The 13089-nt window shown below is 52.3% G+C and overlaps 2 protein-coding genes across 6 annotated transcripts in view; one reads left to right on the top strand and one right to left on the bottom strand.

Moving 5' to 3' along the window:
• The window catches only part of ARMH3 (armadillo like helical domain containing 3), a 131435-nt gene extending 123607 nt beyond the window's left edge, over positions 1-7828 (bottom strand). Inside the window, exons 1-3 of one of the 5 annotated variants that reach the window (XM_068398342.1) lie at positions 7056-7458; positions 928-1119; positions 227-338 (exon numbers count right to left, since the gene is read on the bottom strand). In XM_068398342.1, the coding sequence (XP_068254443.1) occupies positions 227-328 (102 nt within the window). In that variant the 5' untranslated portion in view covers positions 329-338; positions 928-1119; positions 7056-7458. Of the gene's footprint in view, positions 1-226; positions 339-927; positions 1120-7055; positions 7459-7717 lie in introns of those variants that run through there. The other 4 variants (XM_068398340.1, XM_068398341.1, XM_068398343.1 and 1 more) reach the window with 4 other exon arrangements.
• Positions 7829-8171: 343 nt separating this feature from the next.
• HPS6 (HPS6 biogenesis of lysosomal organelles complex 2 subunit 3) lies at positions 8172-12338 on the top strand. Its single transcript, XM_068398339.1, has 2 exons — positions 8172-8260; positions 8562-12338. Exon 2 carries the CDS (start codon positions 8577-8579, stop codon positions 11034-11036), a length of 2460 nt encoding a protein of 819 aa, XP_068254440.1. The 5' UTR covers positions 8172-8260; positions 8562-8576; the 3' UTR covers positions 11037-12338.
• Positions 12339-13089: the final 751 nt, after the last annotated feature.

Raw genomic sequence — 13089 nt, 5'->3', positions numbered from 1 at the left:
CTTCCGGTAGATCACAAATGGTCCTGACAGACAACAGGACAAGGTGACATTAAGGAAGAGAGCAGAATACAGAGCTCTGCATGACAGCAGCAGAGCCTGAAGCGTGTGCCTACACTGTGCAGTCCTTACCTTGGGAAAAGAACACACCGTGCAGAGCCCACAGCACAAATTAAACCAAGAAAATTTAACACACCACTTTAGAAAGAAGAGATGCTCAAGTCCTTACCGTGAAAATCTCATCATACATCAACACAACTTTCTCCTTCAATGGCTTCTTGGAGGCTGAAGATTTCCGGAGCAGCCCACCTTTCTTCTCTGTTTGGGCCATGCTGTATACCCTGAAGGTTAAACAGACAAAAAAGGCTAAGGAAACTTGAACTTTTCTTCAAGGCATATCTGGCCTGCCTCTAACCATGAAAGACTTTTTCACTGCACTGAAATACCAATAGTCTCTCACAAGCTGAAAGTAGGGGCTTTAATAACTATACCAGATAAGAAATCAGATCAAAGGTCCCATCTAGTCCTATATCACATTTCAAAGAAAGATGCAAAAGTCCAAACACAGGCAGATACAGAATAAGCTCCTTAAGGATAAATTTTCTTAATTCTTCTCTGCTAGAAACTGATTCATGATCCAGACCAACGCAGTTTACACCTAGAAAAATATGGATTTTTTAATCCCATTGCATGAACTGTGATACTTGTTACCAAATGGAAACCCAGTCCTTTTTGACACTGGTCAAGCCTCAAGGATATCTTGTGACAAAAAGCTCCTGAAATGGTTTGAAAAAGTCTTATCTGTTTAATTTGCTGCCTGTCAAAGCACTTCAAATTCTGCTTTTGCACTCTGAGGCAGCAGCGAACACTAGGAAATATTTGGCTGCAAAGCCTCCCTAAAGCACTCCTGCCACTGTTGCTCATGCCTACCTCTGCACCTTGGCATCCCTCAGCTGTGCCAGCTGCTCTGCAAATCAAGCCAGAGAAGAACCTCAGCCTCAAAAGCATCACATGTGGTTCAGTTTTGGGAAGAGGATGGAGGAACACAGGGGAGAAGCTTTGCAGGGATTTTTTTTTTTAAACCAGATGAATTCCCTGATCCATTTGACAGCACAGGGTTTTCTAGAAACACAAACAGGTTTTACTATAATTAATTGGTGTCTCATGCTTACTGGTTATCCTATTTAAAAAAAAGGAAGTATCATTATTACAAAATGAGCAGTTACAAAAAGTAACAGCCATAGACCTGAACCTTCTGTGACAGTCAGCCCATTCCAGGGGCTGAGAGTCAGAACGCATGACTTGCCAGGCACTCTCAATGTGATGTCTGATGCTACAAAGCACATCACCACTCTGACCTTGCAAATATGTATTTATCTGCAATCACAGATTTTTCTGGCAAGCATCACAGCTTTAGCACTGTTCTAACCTCCTCTATCACTGCAGCACTGTCAGAGGTACTTAGAAAGAGCGTGCCATCCCTTCTCATATCCTTGAGCTCCCAACCTTTCTCCCACACCTCCAAAGGTAATTACACACATGGCAGCAACATACCTCAGGCAGAGGCTCGACTTAAGTCATGCTCCAGAAAAACACGGGCAAGCTCTTGTGGTAGCTGCACTCAGCCATGCTAAATTATGCACAGAGAGGCAAGTTCACTGCAGTCAGCATCTAAGACCCCAGAGCTTTCTGAGCTGGCAGCCATGGAGACAGCTTTAGATTTAGCCTCCATCCCAGACTACCTGAACCCCTTGCACAACCACAGCATGTTTAGATCTGTCTTTCCCTCAAAGAGCAGGTTTCAGCAACTACAGAATGCCAGTTCCAGATCTCTTCTACATTCTTCCCACTGCAGACAGCTTTTGATTGTCTTAAACTACAACTATGTTCTCAACTAGCACTCTCATGCTCCCAGAGTCGGTTATTCAGACATCCATCCCTTGAGCTGTAAATCTCAGTTCTAAGTGGCAGGAAAACATCTTTGGGCCTGGAGAAATAATGCTGCTGCTGCAAAAGACCCTACCCCAGGTGCGAAGGGAAGGAACTTTGCCTGGATGGGAAAGCAGAGGGTAGGACAGAGAGCAGCAGATCTCACACCTGAAAAGCTGAGATTTATATAGAAAAGCAGAGAGGTGTTCTGTCTTCCAGCTAGAAAGGGAATATGCACAGCTGGCTGGTTAAGGGCTGGTGTGTGTGCTGGGGTGAGAACGGAAAGAGCCCCAACGCACATTGACAGAAGAAATCTTAGCAACTACTGCACCATAACCTTCTGTAAATACCGAAATTATTCCCGTAGCCTAGTAGGTCTATATAGCCAATTAAGATGGAAAAAGGTTTCAGTCTAACAAACTAAAAAGAAAACATTATTCAATCATCTTGATAGCTTCTCTTTTACAGACTTTGCATTATTTTTAAACTGTCATGGGAAATAAGACATTATTCTAATTACAAACTTAATTGGAAACAGAGAGAAATCTATTAAAAACCAAATCAAGAATGATGTCACTTTTAGCCTAGCGATACAAATCTTACCTGAGATGGCACAAAACAATTTCCCAACTAGAACTGTAAGTTTCTGAACCTAAAGCAGCTGCCAGCCCCAGCATACAAACACATCCATCAGTGTGCTTCTAATTGAATTACAGCTAACGAATCCCAATGTCAAAACTAATAAACTACCTCGCAGTGCTTCTAGGTCAGCGGTCTCACATCAAATGCGTACGCGAATGGGAAGGGATCAATACACTCTGCTTAGTCCCTGGACTTCGAGAGCTGCATTTTAACACTCTTCCTACATTTCCAGAAAGACAGAAAAATCTAAATCCCACAGACACAAAGGTTTGATGCTGGGTGAGCATCAGAGGGATTGCATGATCATGTGAAAATTCTAGTCTCTGTCAAGATGGGACTTGGGATTCATATTCTCTCAACCAAAGCTGCACAGAGCACATACACAGACGACTGCTAGAGGCAAGGATTAAATAATGTTCCTGTTTCCAGTTTGCTATTCTACAAATAAGCATATGGAGGAGCAAGGGGAGAAAAGTAAAAGTTGCCTTTTATGCCAACCCTTTATGAGGCCGCACTTGTTTCATGACCTATGATGATCAGGCTGTACAAATGGCTTTTTCTTTTCACTTTATGCAATTACATTTTCTAGATGTCATAAAGACAGAAACGGGAAACTGCATTTTGCTAACGGGGACCTTCTAGACTCTTGTTTTCTGCAGTAAAGAAAAAACAAGAGTATTTTTTTCAGTGTGGATCCTTAAAAAAAAATATACTGTAATACTTCTTAGCTAAATAAATGCACAAAACATTTATAAATAAGTTGTAGAGGTGTCAAATTATCAGGACACAGTGACAGCTTACCAAAATAACAACACTGAATATCATTAACAATTATCCTTCAAACACATCACATTTAAAAAGCATCGGTGCATTTTCCACATTTTAGGTTCAAATGGCTAATTTATTCTGCCAATAGGTCAGTCCCATTCACACATGCTGCTAAGTGAATCCTGCTGTAGTCCCTGACTGCACAGGAGAACTACCCCTCAGGGCCAAGAGATGCACACGCATGTGGATTTTTAGAACAGCAAGTACTTTGCTGTGCAGCAGAAGATCCAAGATGCTTCATCTGGAACGAAGAGAAACCTCAACAGAGCATGAGTCTTGGCAGCTCAAAGGCAGGAAGATAAAAGCCATGGCAGACAAAAGTTCAGGCAGACTCTTGCTTTATCTGTCATCAGCCCCGGGATCAGCTGATCCAGTCAGGAAGAAAGGGACGAGCACATCCAGCCATCCACCTCCTTTCCATTTCATGCCAGAACTCATAGCAGAGATTCCAACCAAACATGTGACATTCTGATGAACACACCTCTGTTAGCTTTTCGTTAGAATATCCACAGGAAAAATGAACCTGACATTTTGAGTCTGAGGTTTACTCAGACTTGTGCACACTGAAAACTGTGGCTGCTCCACACTGTCACTCAGCTCCTGTACAGACTTATTATTATTACATAGATCATCTTATAATACCAGAAATACTACTGCAGAGAACATAACACTAATGCGCATCTCCACTATAACAACATCAGGATCCAAAACTTCTAAATTCTGTAATCTTGCATGCAGCCCATCATGCACTGTATGTGGCATTTTAATTGCCTAGGCTAACAAACCTGAAAGTTGTCAGGATTACACATGCATATACACAACCTCCACATACAACCAAACATGAACAAGTATATTTTTTTTCAGTGAGAACCCCTCAAAAAATATACTGTAACACTGCTTGGCTAAATAAAAAGGAAACAAACAGACGACAAAAAATGGTATTTTCACATATTGACTTACTTGGCAAACCACTTACTACCTACCTGAAAAATGTAGTGCAAATGATGTCACCTATACTAGTTTGATAATGCTAAAGCCCTGGGCCTCAACCAATATTTATAAAGACTCTGAACAAGAACTGAAATACTTTTGCTTTTAGAATCCAATATCCCTTGACTTGCCACGGCTACTAATATTGGACTCACTTGTTTAAATATTTCAAGGCTAGTAACTGCCACCACCACCAATTGCATGCACTTGGCACCCAGTATGATCACACTTTGCTTTTCAAGGTATTTTGCAGGTATATCACTCAAGTCTAAAGGAAAGTTGTTCAAAAATTATCTTGATCATGCAAGAGAGGGGGATAAACCCCTGCCTAAAAGTTAACCTGTATCTTCTAAAGCAAAGCATTATAAGCCAAGTAGTCATTAAACTCTTCAGTGAAGTTCCAGGAAAAGCTTGCACTTAACCCACGTGATGAATCTGCAGAGTCAATATTGGACCTGAGCAACAGGCAGTTAAAACACAGGTTCCAGCACTCGTCCATCGCTGGAAGCAACAGACTATCTGCACCCAGCACAAGACTTCATGAATCCCAATGCACAGACAGTGCCTTGACTCAGTTCAAGCTCCAGTATTAAAACCCCCAAGACCATCCAGCAGCAGCCTGGCAGAACACTAGTGAAAACACAGAGAGGGGGAACACACTGGGCTAGATTTTGTCAAGGCTTTAGCAACCATCATGACCAAATTCCTGCAGTAAACCCTTTTGCAGCTTATTCTCCACCAACCCTTGCATTGGTGGTTACGGTTTGTGCTAGTACCTCCACGCTGCTTTTATATTTCATCCATTCTTTACAACCTTATTTGTATATTGTCCGTTGGAATGAAAACTGCTCAGACTACCTTCATTTACAACTGTAAGGTGCCCAGCCCACCAACAAGGAAAACACTAACACTCACAGCACACAAGCCTTGGATCCATCTGGCAGAACTTCCAGGTGCCCTCATGCAGCATATAATGAGAAATATATTCTGAGGGTGTGCTGATGACAAAAACCCACATAGATCCTACTTCTTTTTCTGCAGCACCAAGCAACATATCCCCTGGCACAGTCCCAGTATATGCATTTTTACTAGCAAGCCCTTCTCCATCCCGCTGAGAGCAGTAGCAGTGTATGTGCTTCTACATAGTACAAGCTAAAGTTGCACTACTACAGACCTATTTTTCCCCCCTTGAAAACCAGGAAAAGCAGCTTCCTAATGCAGATACAGCCACAGACTTCCTCCCACTACATCTGCTTTAGCAATGATATAAAAGAATAACATCCAAGTGACATTTTTAACACTTCATCCATAATTGCCTTTCATTTCTATCTGTCCAGTTACAATAACACCCAATCCATCAACTTCACACCATCAACTAGTTAAGCTTCTTCCTGTCAAGCCCATCTATACAAGCGTCACGTGCTTCCATCTCCATCTGTTCACACCATTTTTCCAAATTAACTTTTTCATTTCATCACGCTTCCTTTCCGTATTCCTGGCTACAATGCCCAGCTCTCTCGTGTCAGAAAGTCTCTGTGGGTTTTCACTGTTCAAGCCCTATAAAATCCATCCCACCTAGTTTACCATGAAATATTCCGCACTGCCTCTACACTCCCACCTAAAAGCTCATGCCACTTGGAGACTTTTTCAGATGTCTTCCTTCTGAAGCAAAACACTCTCCCTGTAACCTTCCCCTGCCCTTTTCCCATGGCTTCAGCTGTCGGTGTGGATCCAAGGCCCGTGCTGAACACAGCGCAGCTGCATGACCTTGGCTCCAACTTCTGAGGAAGCTGCTATGTTCTAAGAAGCTGCACAGTAGAGCCACGCCAAGATAAGAAAGGTAGAGCTGCAGAGAGGTAACTTTTTTGAGATCTGGACCATTGGTAGCACAAGCACTCAGAAGGAAAAACACAAACATTAAAAGGTACAAGTCCTAAAACAAACAAACAAAAACCACCAGAATAGAGCAACTCAGCAACTCTGAGCAGTAGAGGCTGACCCTTCTCCTCCTGAGGGATGTCTGCGTCGCTGCCTGGTGCCTTAGCAGATGAATGCTTAGCCTAGCAGCTCATTAAAGCCTCACTGTTTCTTTTGTGCATGCTAGCCAGTAACTGTTTAACATTTTTACATTGTATATATACTGCCTGCAGAGCCTCTTTGCACACAGCAAAAAGTGCCATAAGTGACACAGACAGACGATTATGCTATTATTCCTGGAAAACTAAACTGATGTCCTTTTTTCCCTCCCCAGAAATTCCTCTTAAAAATTTTTGTCACACTTCCAAACAGCTTCCAAACCAGCTCAAACAGCTGGTGAACTGCAACCACCTCATATCGCAATGTTCAAAGTTACCTTATTGCTTTGCATATTCCACCCACCTGCTCAGCCCGAACTGGCCCTCATCGTACATTCAGATTACGGGTTCTGCTTAAGACCAAACTTTCTTACAGTGACACACGCAACAGGGTTCTGACTGAGGCCGCGCGCTTATGTAGCGAGCTGCTTCTGCCCTCAGCATGATAAACATAAGAAGGTCCCACTCCTTTACCATCGTTTACTGCTCCTCTTTGCTTTGCCGATACAAGTGCTCATGAGATAAAGCAGATAATTAGAATGATCAATGACAAAAAAAATATGCCCTGCTCATTCTTTTTCTAGAAAGAGTTACCTTGAGCCCAACCCCTTTGAGCAGCGGGCTGACGCTGCGGCTCACGAGCAGCTGCACCGGCACAGCCGAAGGGCTGGGCAGCTCTGGCCTGCGGCGAGGCCTCCCTAAGGCACGTACTGAGGCAAGACGGGGGTAAGGCGTTATTCTGGGTGACAGCAGCACGGCGGGCAGGCGGGGGAAGGACCGACAACTTCTGAAGCGACAGACTCGTGTAGAACTGCTGCCGCACGCCCAACGCTTCCAGAAGGCGGCCAGGCCCCGCGCAGGGCAGGGCAGGGAGGGCAGAGGGGCCCGGACACAGCCCGGGGTCACCGGCCCGCGGAAGGGGCTGGGGCAAAGCAGGCTTCGCCCCCACCGAGCCCCCCGGCAAGGTGCCGCCAGCACTGGCTGCCCAAAGGGCGGGGGGAGGCTCCTGAGAGCCGGGCCTGCGGGGCACCCCGGCCCGGCCAGCGGCGGGCGGGTCGCCGGGAGGCGGTGCCCGTCGAGGCCCCTCGCGGCGGACAGCGTCCCCGCCCCGCGGAGATCCCCCCCGGGGGCGGCGGAGCCCCAGCAGCCGGTGCCGCCCGCCCCAGGCCCGAGGCGGCCTCCGAGGAGGGGCGGCGGGGGGCGTGGCCAGGCCCCGGGGGTGGGGGGGCCGCGTCCCCCCGATCCCCAGCACTTACCTGCGGCGGAGCCGTTCCCCTCCCCAATGCGCAGGCGCCGCCGCCGCGTTGCGCATGCGCTCGAGGCGGGGGCGGGCTGCTCCGCGGGGTCCTAGCGCCGCCGGCACCCGGTGCGGGGGGCGCTGTCAGCGGCAGGTGTCGCCGCCCGCCGGTTCCCCGGGCGGCCCCGGGACCGGTCCCCGGCGGCAGCCGCAGGCGGGGCGAGCAAGGGCAGCGGTGGGGAGACTCCTCCCCGGGCCGCACGGGGCTCGCCTCCCCCTGAGGAAACTGACACCCTCCCCTCTCCCGGTAGAAAATGGCCCCTCCGCCTGCGAGGTCTGACGGGCTGCCCCCGGGCCGCGGCCCGTCGCCCTCCCCGCACCAGCGACGGAAGTAGGAGGGGGGCGGCCCGGCCCGGCCCGGCGCGGCGCGGCTCCGCCCGGAACGCCACCGCCTCGTGATTGCGCAGCGTCGCGTCGTGCCGAGCGCAGCCGAGCCGCCACCGGCCCGGCCCGGCCCCGGTGGAGGGGCGGCCCCGGCTCCGGCAGGCAGCCGCCGCGGCAGGTAGGCCCGGCGGGGTCCCAGCGGGCGGGGGTCCCGCGGGTGCCTGGGGAGGCGGGGCAGCGGGGAGCCCCCTCGGGCGGAGGTGGGTGTCCGGGGAGGTGGGGGCGCGGCAGATACCTCGGGGGGGTGGTGCCCGTGGAACCGGCTCGCTGGGAGAGGAGGGTGCCCGGAGGGTCCCTGGGGGTTGGAGGGTCTCCAGAGACCCGGGGGAGCAGGGTGCAGCGGGGGGTGCTGGGGGGGACTCGGTGGCAGCAGGCGCTCCGTGCCCCTGCTTGCCCTGGTGCATGCTCTCGGTGAGCAGGGCGGGCGCCCCGCGATGAAGCGAGCCGGGATGCTGCGGCAGGTCTCCGACTTCAGCGACTTCAGCCGAGGCCACTGGCTGCAGGAGCTGCTGTGCCAGGGAGAAGAGCCCAGCCATGTCCAGTCCAGCCCCGATGGACAGCACCTTTTGGTCCTGCAGAAGAACCGGCCACCGCCCCTGCCCCGGGTGGTGGCCTTCCAGCACCACGGCATCGGTGCAGCCGACCTGGAGAGGAACTGGCAGCCACCCCAGCCAAGCCTTGTGGGACTGCTCTTCCTGCAGAATCCTGTGACAGCGGGCTCCTGGGTACTGGCCATTGTGTGGGAGCATGGCCGGACCGAAGTCTGGCACTTCGTGGTGGCCGTGGGCTGGCAGCTGCTGCAGGCAGTGGAGCTCTGCCAGGGTGCCCGGGCACGAATCATCTCCGTGTGCAGCCAGGGATCCAGCCTGGTGTGGTGTGAGGAGAGGCCTCCCCTGGATGCCCACTCGGACATGAGCAAGTGTGCCTTCAGGTTCTGTGTCTGCACCCGGGCTCTGGAGGTGGGGGAGCAAGGCATGCGGCTGGGCACCGTAAGGATAGTCCTGCACAACAGCCCTGAGTACCAGGTCCTGGCCTCCCCCCAGCACGTCTTCATGGTGCCTGTTGCTGCCAGCTTTGCCACCACCTCCACATTCCTCCTCATCTGGCACGCTGAGAAGGCCAAGCTTACCATCACAGCCCCCTCTGCAGGCTTCGTCCAGAGCAAGGTGCTGCGCTTCAGCAGTGAGTCAGACTTCAGGAAGCTCCTGCTTGGCTCTGTGGGTCTTCTCTCAGGTTTGGCACCACTGGACATTCACACCTCCACTGTGTCCAACAGTGGGGGGCTGCTGCTGGTGAGCACGAAGGGTGCTGTGAACATGGTGGAGCCAGATGGGACACAGAGGCATATTTTTGACCTAGAGGGTGGCCCCCTGGCCCAAGGAAGTCCTGTCCAGCTGAAGACCTTTGGCAGCATCCTGGCCTGCGTGCTGGCTGGGGTCCTGTACCTCATCGACCAGAACAGTGGAAGGCTCATAGAAAAGAAAATCCTGAGCATGAAAGAGGTGCATTTCCTGGAGTCCGCAGGAGAGGAGGACAGCATCCAGCTCCTCACTCAAACTGGCATCTACAGCTTTAGCTTTTCCAAACCTGAGGACAGTAGCGGGCCTGAGCCGTGCCTGGTGGAGATGGTGTTCGAGGAGGCCTGCAGATACTACCAGAGGAGGAGCCTCAGCAGCTCCAAGCTGACCGTAGAGAAGTTGAAGAAAGGTGGTGTGTTCCAGGCTCCTGTGGCCCTTGCTGCCATCTTGCAGCACAGCGTCCGCCAGAAGCAGAAACCAGCCCGAGGCCTCCAAGACACTTATGCCAAGCTGTTGAGCACAATGAGCCTGGAGCTGCAGAGCTACATGAGCCTGGAGCTCCTCAAGACCTGCGTGGTGTGCGCCCCAGAGAGTGAGGTGGAAAGCTACTGTGAGGAACTGGTTGAGCAGGAGGTCAGCCGCATTCTGCATTCTGACATGGACAAGGACAACTTGGCCTACCTGAACTCCATCTTTGCCTCCTTCCCCAAGGCTGCCTGGAAGGCCACGAGGAGCTGCCTGCAGCTGCAGCAGAATGGGGATGGCCTCTTGGTAGCCAGGGCCACCCCAGAGGTGTGGAAGAAGGTCCTGGGAGGACCACAGCAGGAGGAGGTAGGTCACAATGGGGTGGTCCCACTCTTTGAGCTCATCTGCACCTCCTTCCTGAGGTTCAAACCCAAGTGGCTGCCCAGTTTTGTGGAGCTGACCCAGCAGTACGTTAGCATCTCTTGGGCGTTCAGCAGCAAGGAGGGCCCAGAGGGCCGGGTGCCGCTGTACAAGAGAGCTCTGGGAGTACTGGCCAGGAAGAACAAGCGCGGCGAGGCAGATGATGAGATGGAGCTCGAACTGCTGCTCTGCAGCAAGAGGCCTAAGGCCGTGCTGCAAGCTCTGCACCTTCTCATCCGCCTGAAGTGGTGGCAGCGGGTGGTGGAGGTGGCAGAGAAGTTCTCCAAGCTCAGCCCCTTGCTTAACAAGGAGATATTCACCACACTGCTGGCAGAATTTGCCCAGCACCGGGAGCTGGACCCTTATCTGGACATGCTGTGGCCGTTGTGCCCTGCTGAGCTCACCGCCTCGGACATACTCACTGTGGTCCTGCAGCACCTCCCTTGCCCCCAGCAGGACCCAGTGCCCTTCTCCAGCGAGGGGAACCAGCTGACTGTAGGCTTGCTCAAGCCGCTGCTGCAAAGGGTTGTGCAGCGTCCCTGTGTCCAGGACGAGATGTACTCAGATGCCTTGCAGAGCCCCACCTTCCCCCCTCCTACCCCACCCCGAGAGCACAAGATCCCCTCAAAAGCAGCGGCCAGTGATGCCCCTCAGACACCCATGGCAAGGACTTCTTCCCCCTCGGTGCTGGTGCAGAGTGACACTGCGTGAAGGGGGTAAGCACAATGGGATCCCAAGCCTTGGGTGCACGAGGAGGGGAAAGCCACATCCACCCCAGGAAATCCTGCCCTGCCTGGCAGTACAGAAGCCTTCTTGCTGAAGCCTCCCTGCAGCAGCACCTCGAAGAGTCTGTTGGGTGGCTGGGGTGTGGGGATCTCACCTGAAGCCAGGGCAGGCTTTCTGGCTATTTCTAGCAAGTGCAATTGCATGTGCCCCAGTGGAGGAGCAAATGCCGGGTGCATTTGCAGATGAAAGCGCTGGCTGCACTACGGGACTACAGAACTGCTCCCTGCCCAAAGCACTTTGGTTTTGGTTTGCTTGGCTCCTTTATAACTTCACTTCTACTTCCCTGATTCTCTAGGAGTGGTGGGCAGGGACACACACAGCCTTTCACCCCCTATTCTCTGCTCAGTGGGTTGGGTGCTGCCTCCAAGCTCTGCCTGTGAGAAACGGGGCATGTTTCTTGCAGTGGGGTCACCGCGTCCTGCTGCTCTGGGCTCAGTCAGATGCTAAATGCCAGCGTGGTGCAGCTCCATGGTACCAGGGGTCCCAGCACACGCGCTGGCAGCTGCAGCACTCCGCGCGCTGGCTCACTGCAATTCCTCTGGGATCAGTCCTGTAGCTGTGACTGATTGCAGCTACTTAGCTGAAGAGAGCAGCCTAATTCCCTTATCTCTCTACCCCAGACGGTACCCAAACTCTCTTCTGAGCTGAGAAGCTGGCAGCAGCCTGCGCGAGCGTGGGGCTGGCCCTGCCTCTCCCTTTCCTTTGTGGAAGCTTAGATTGTGCTGCAGGACGCCCGGGCCCTCTGTTCCCATCTCTTCTACCTTTGCCCTTTGCACACAAAGGGGCTTTGTCAGGGTTGTCTGGCTCATATTGTGCCTCTGTTTGCAAAGTCAGTGTAACTTGAGAGCAGTCGTGCAAGAAGAGCCAGGTTCCAGCCTCTCTCGGGTGCTCGCTGCCTGGCCCCCTCCTACAGGAGAGAGACCCGGGCTTTGGCTTTGCTCCTGCATTCAGGACTGTGGTGTGAAGGAGCTGTCCCTTGCCTTGCTGGGCTGGCAGAGCTTGGCTGGGATGGGATGGACTGGGGGAGATACACCTGCATTAGTCCTCTTGAGAGTGGGGTTAAGTGTGGAAGACAGACTCCTTTTAAAAATAAAGGTTCCTAAAGCAGCGCTGGGGCAGTGGTGGATGTTGTGAGGATACACACCCTCAGGAGGAGGGCAGTTTCGTTTTGCTTTTAGTGAGAAGTGGCCAAGCTCAACTCACCATGGTACTGCCCAGCGTGGCTCACCACTGGTGCGTGCTGGGCTCGGAGATCCAGCTGTGCCTGGCCAGCCCATTCCCTCCGCAGGGCTGAGCCCTTTACCACTGTGAAGCCATGGAGTCAGGGCTCTGCGCCAGCAGGCAGGTGACCGTCCCAGAAGGGCCATGCCAGGCGGCGCACGGTTTGGCAAAGGCAAGCCCACACGTTGCTGGGAGCAAGGAGACCTACCTGGGCTTTGCTCCCATCCTCCCTGCAACTGCTTGGTGCCACAAGCAACCCCCAAAGGCCTCCAGGGCTTCTTGTTGGAGGAGTTGTGGCTGGGCCCAAGAGAGGGTTGAGGAAGGGAGAATTTTTTCTCAAGAGCTGCAACTCGTCCCTTTGTTCCTGGCTGGAAAACCAGCAACAGTGAGCACCAGGCTGGCCCCGGCGGGAGCCTGCTGCCCCAGACACACAGCGGCAGAGCTGCCCTTGGAGGGATTCTCGTTCATCAAACGACTTTAAAGATGCGGCAGAGTCTCCCCCAGACAAGGGCTCGGCTGCAGAAAGTCCCTGTGGTGGAAAAAAGTCTGGCAAAGGGGAAGAGGAACTGCTGTAACGGTTCTCTAGAGGCTGGCTGGCTACGGTTGAGACCTTCCCTATGGTGGCCCTCGTGCTGCAGCTGTGAGGCACCATGAGTTTCCCTCCCATGCAAGGGAAGTGGGTTCTGGCAGCTGCCGCTCGTGCGAGCCGAGGGAGCCTGGCCTGAAAGGAGAGCTGGCAGCAGCCACTGTGGGCATT

Source organism: Nyctibius grandis, chromosome 4 (assembly GCF_013368605.1).
Source record: "Nyctibius grandis isolate bNycGra1 chromosome 4, bNycGra1.pri, whole genome shotgun sequence".
NCBI lineage: Eukaryota > Metazoa > Chordata > Aves > Nyctibiiformes > Nyctibiidae > Nyctibius > Nyctibius grandis.
Note: the sequence above shows the minus strand (reverse complement) of the source record. Positions and strands in the feature narration are given on the sequence as shown.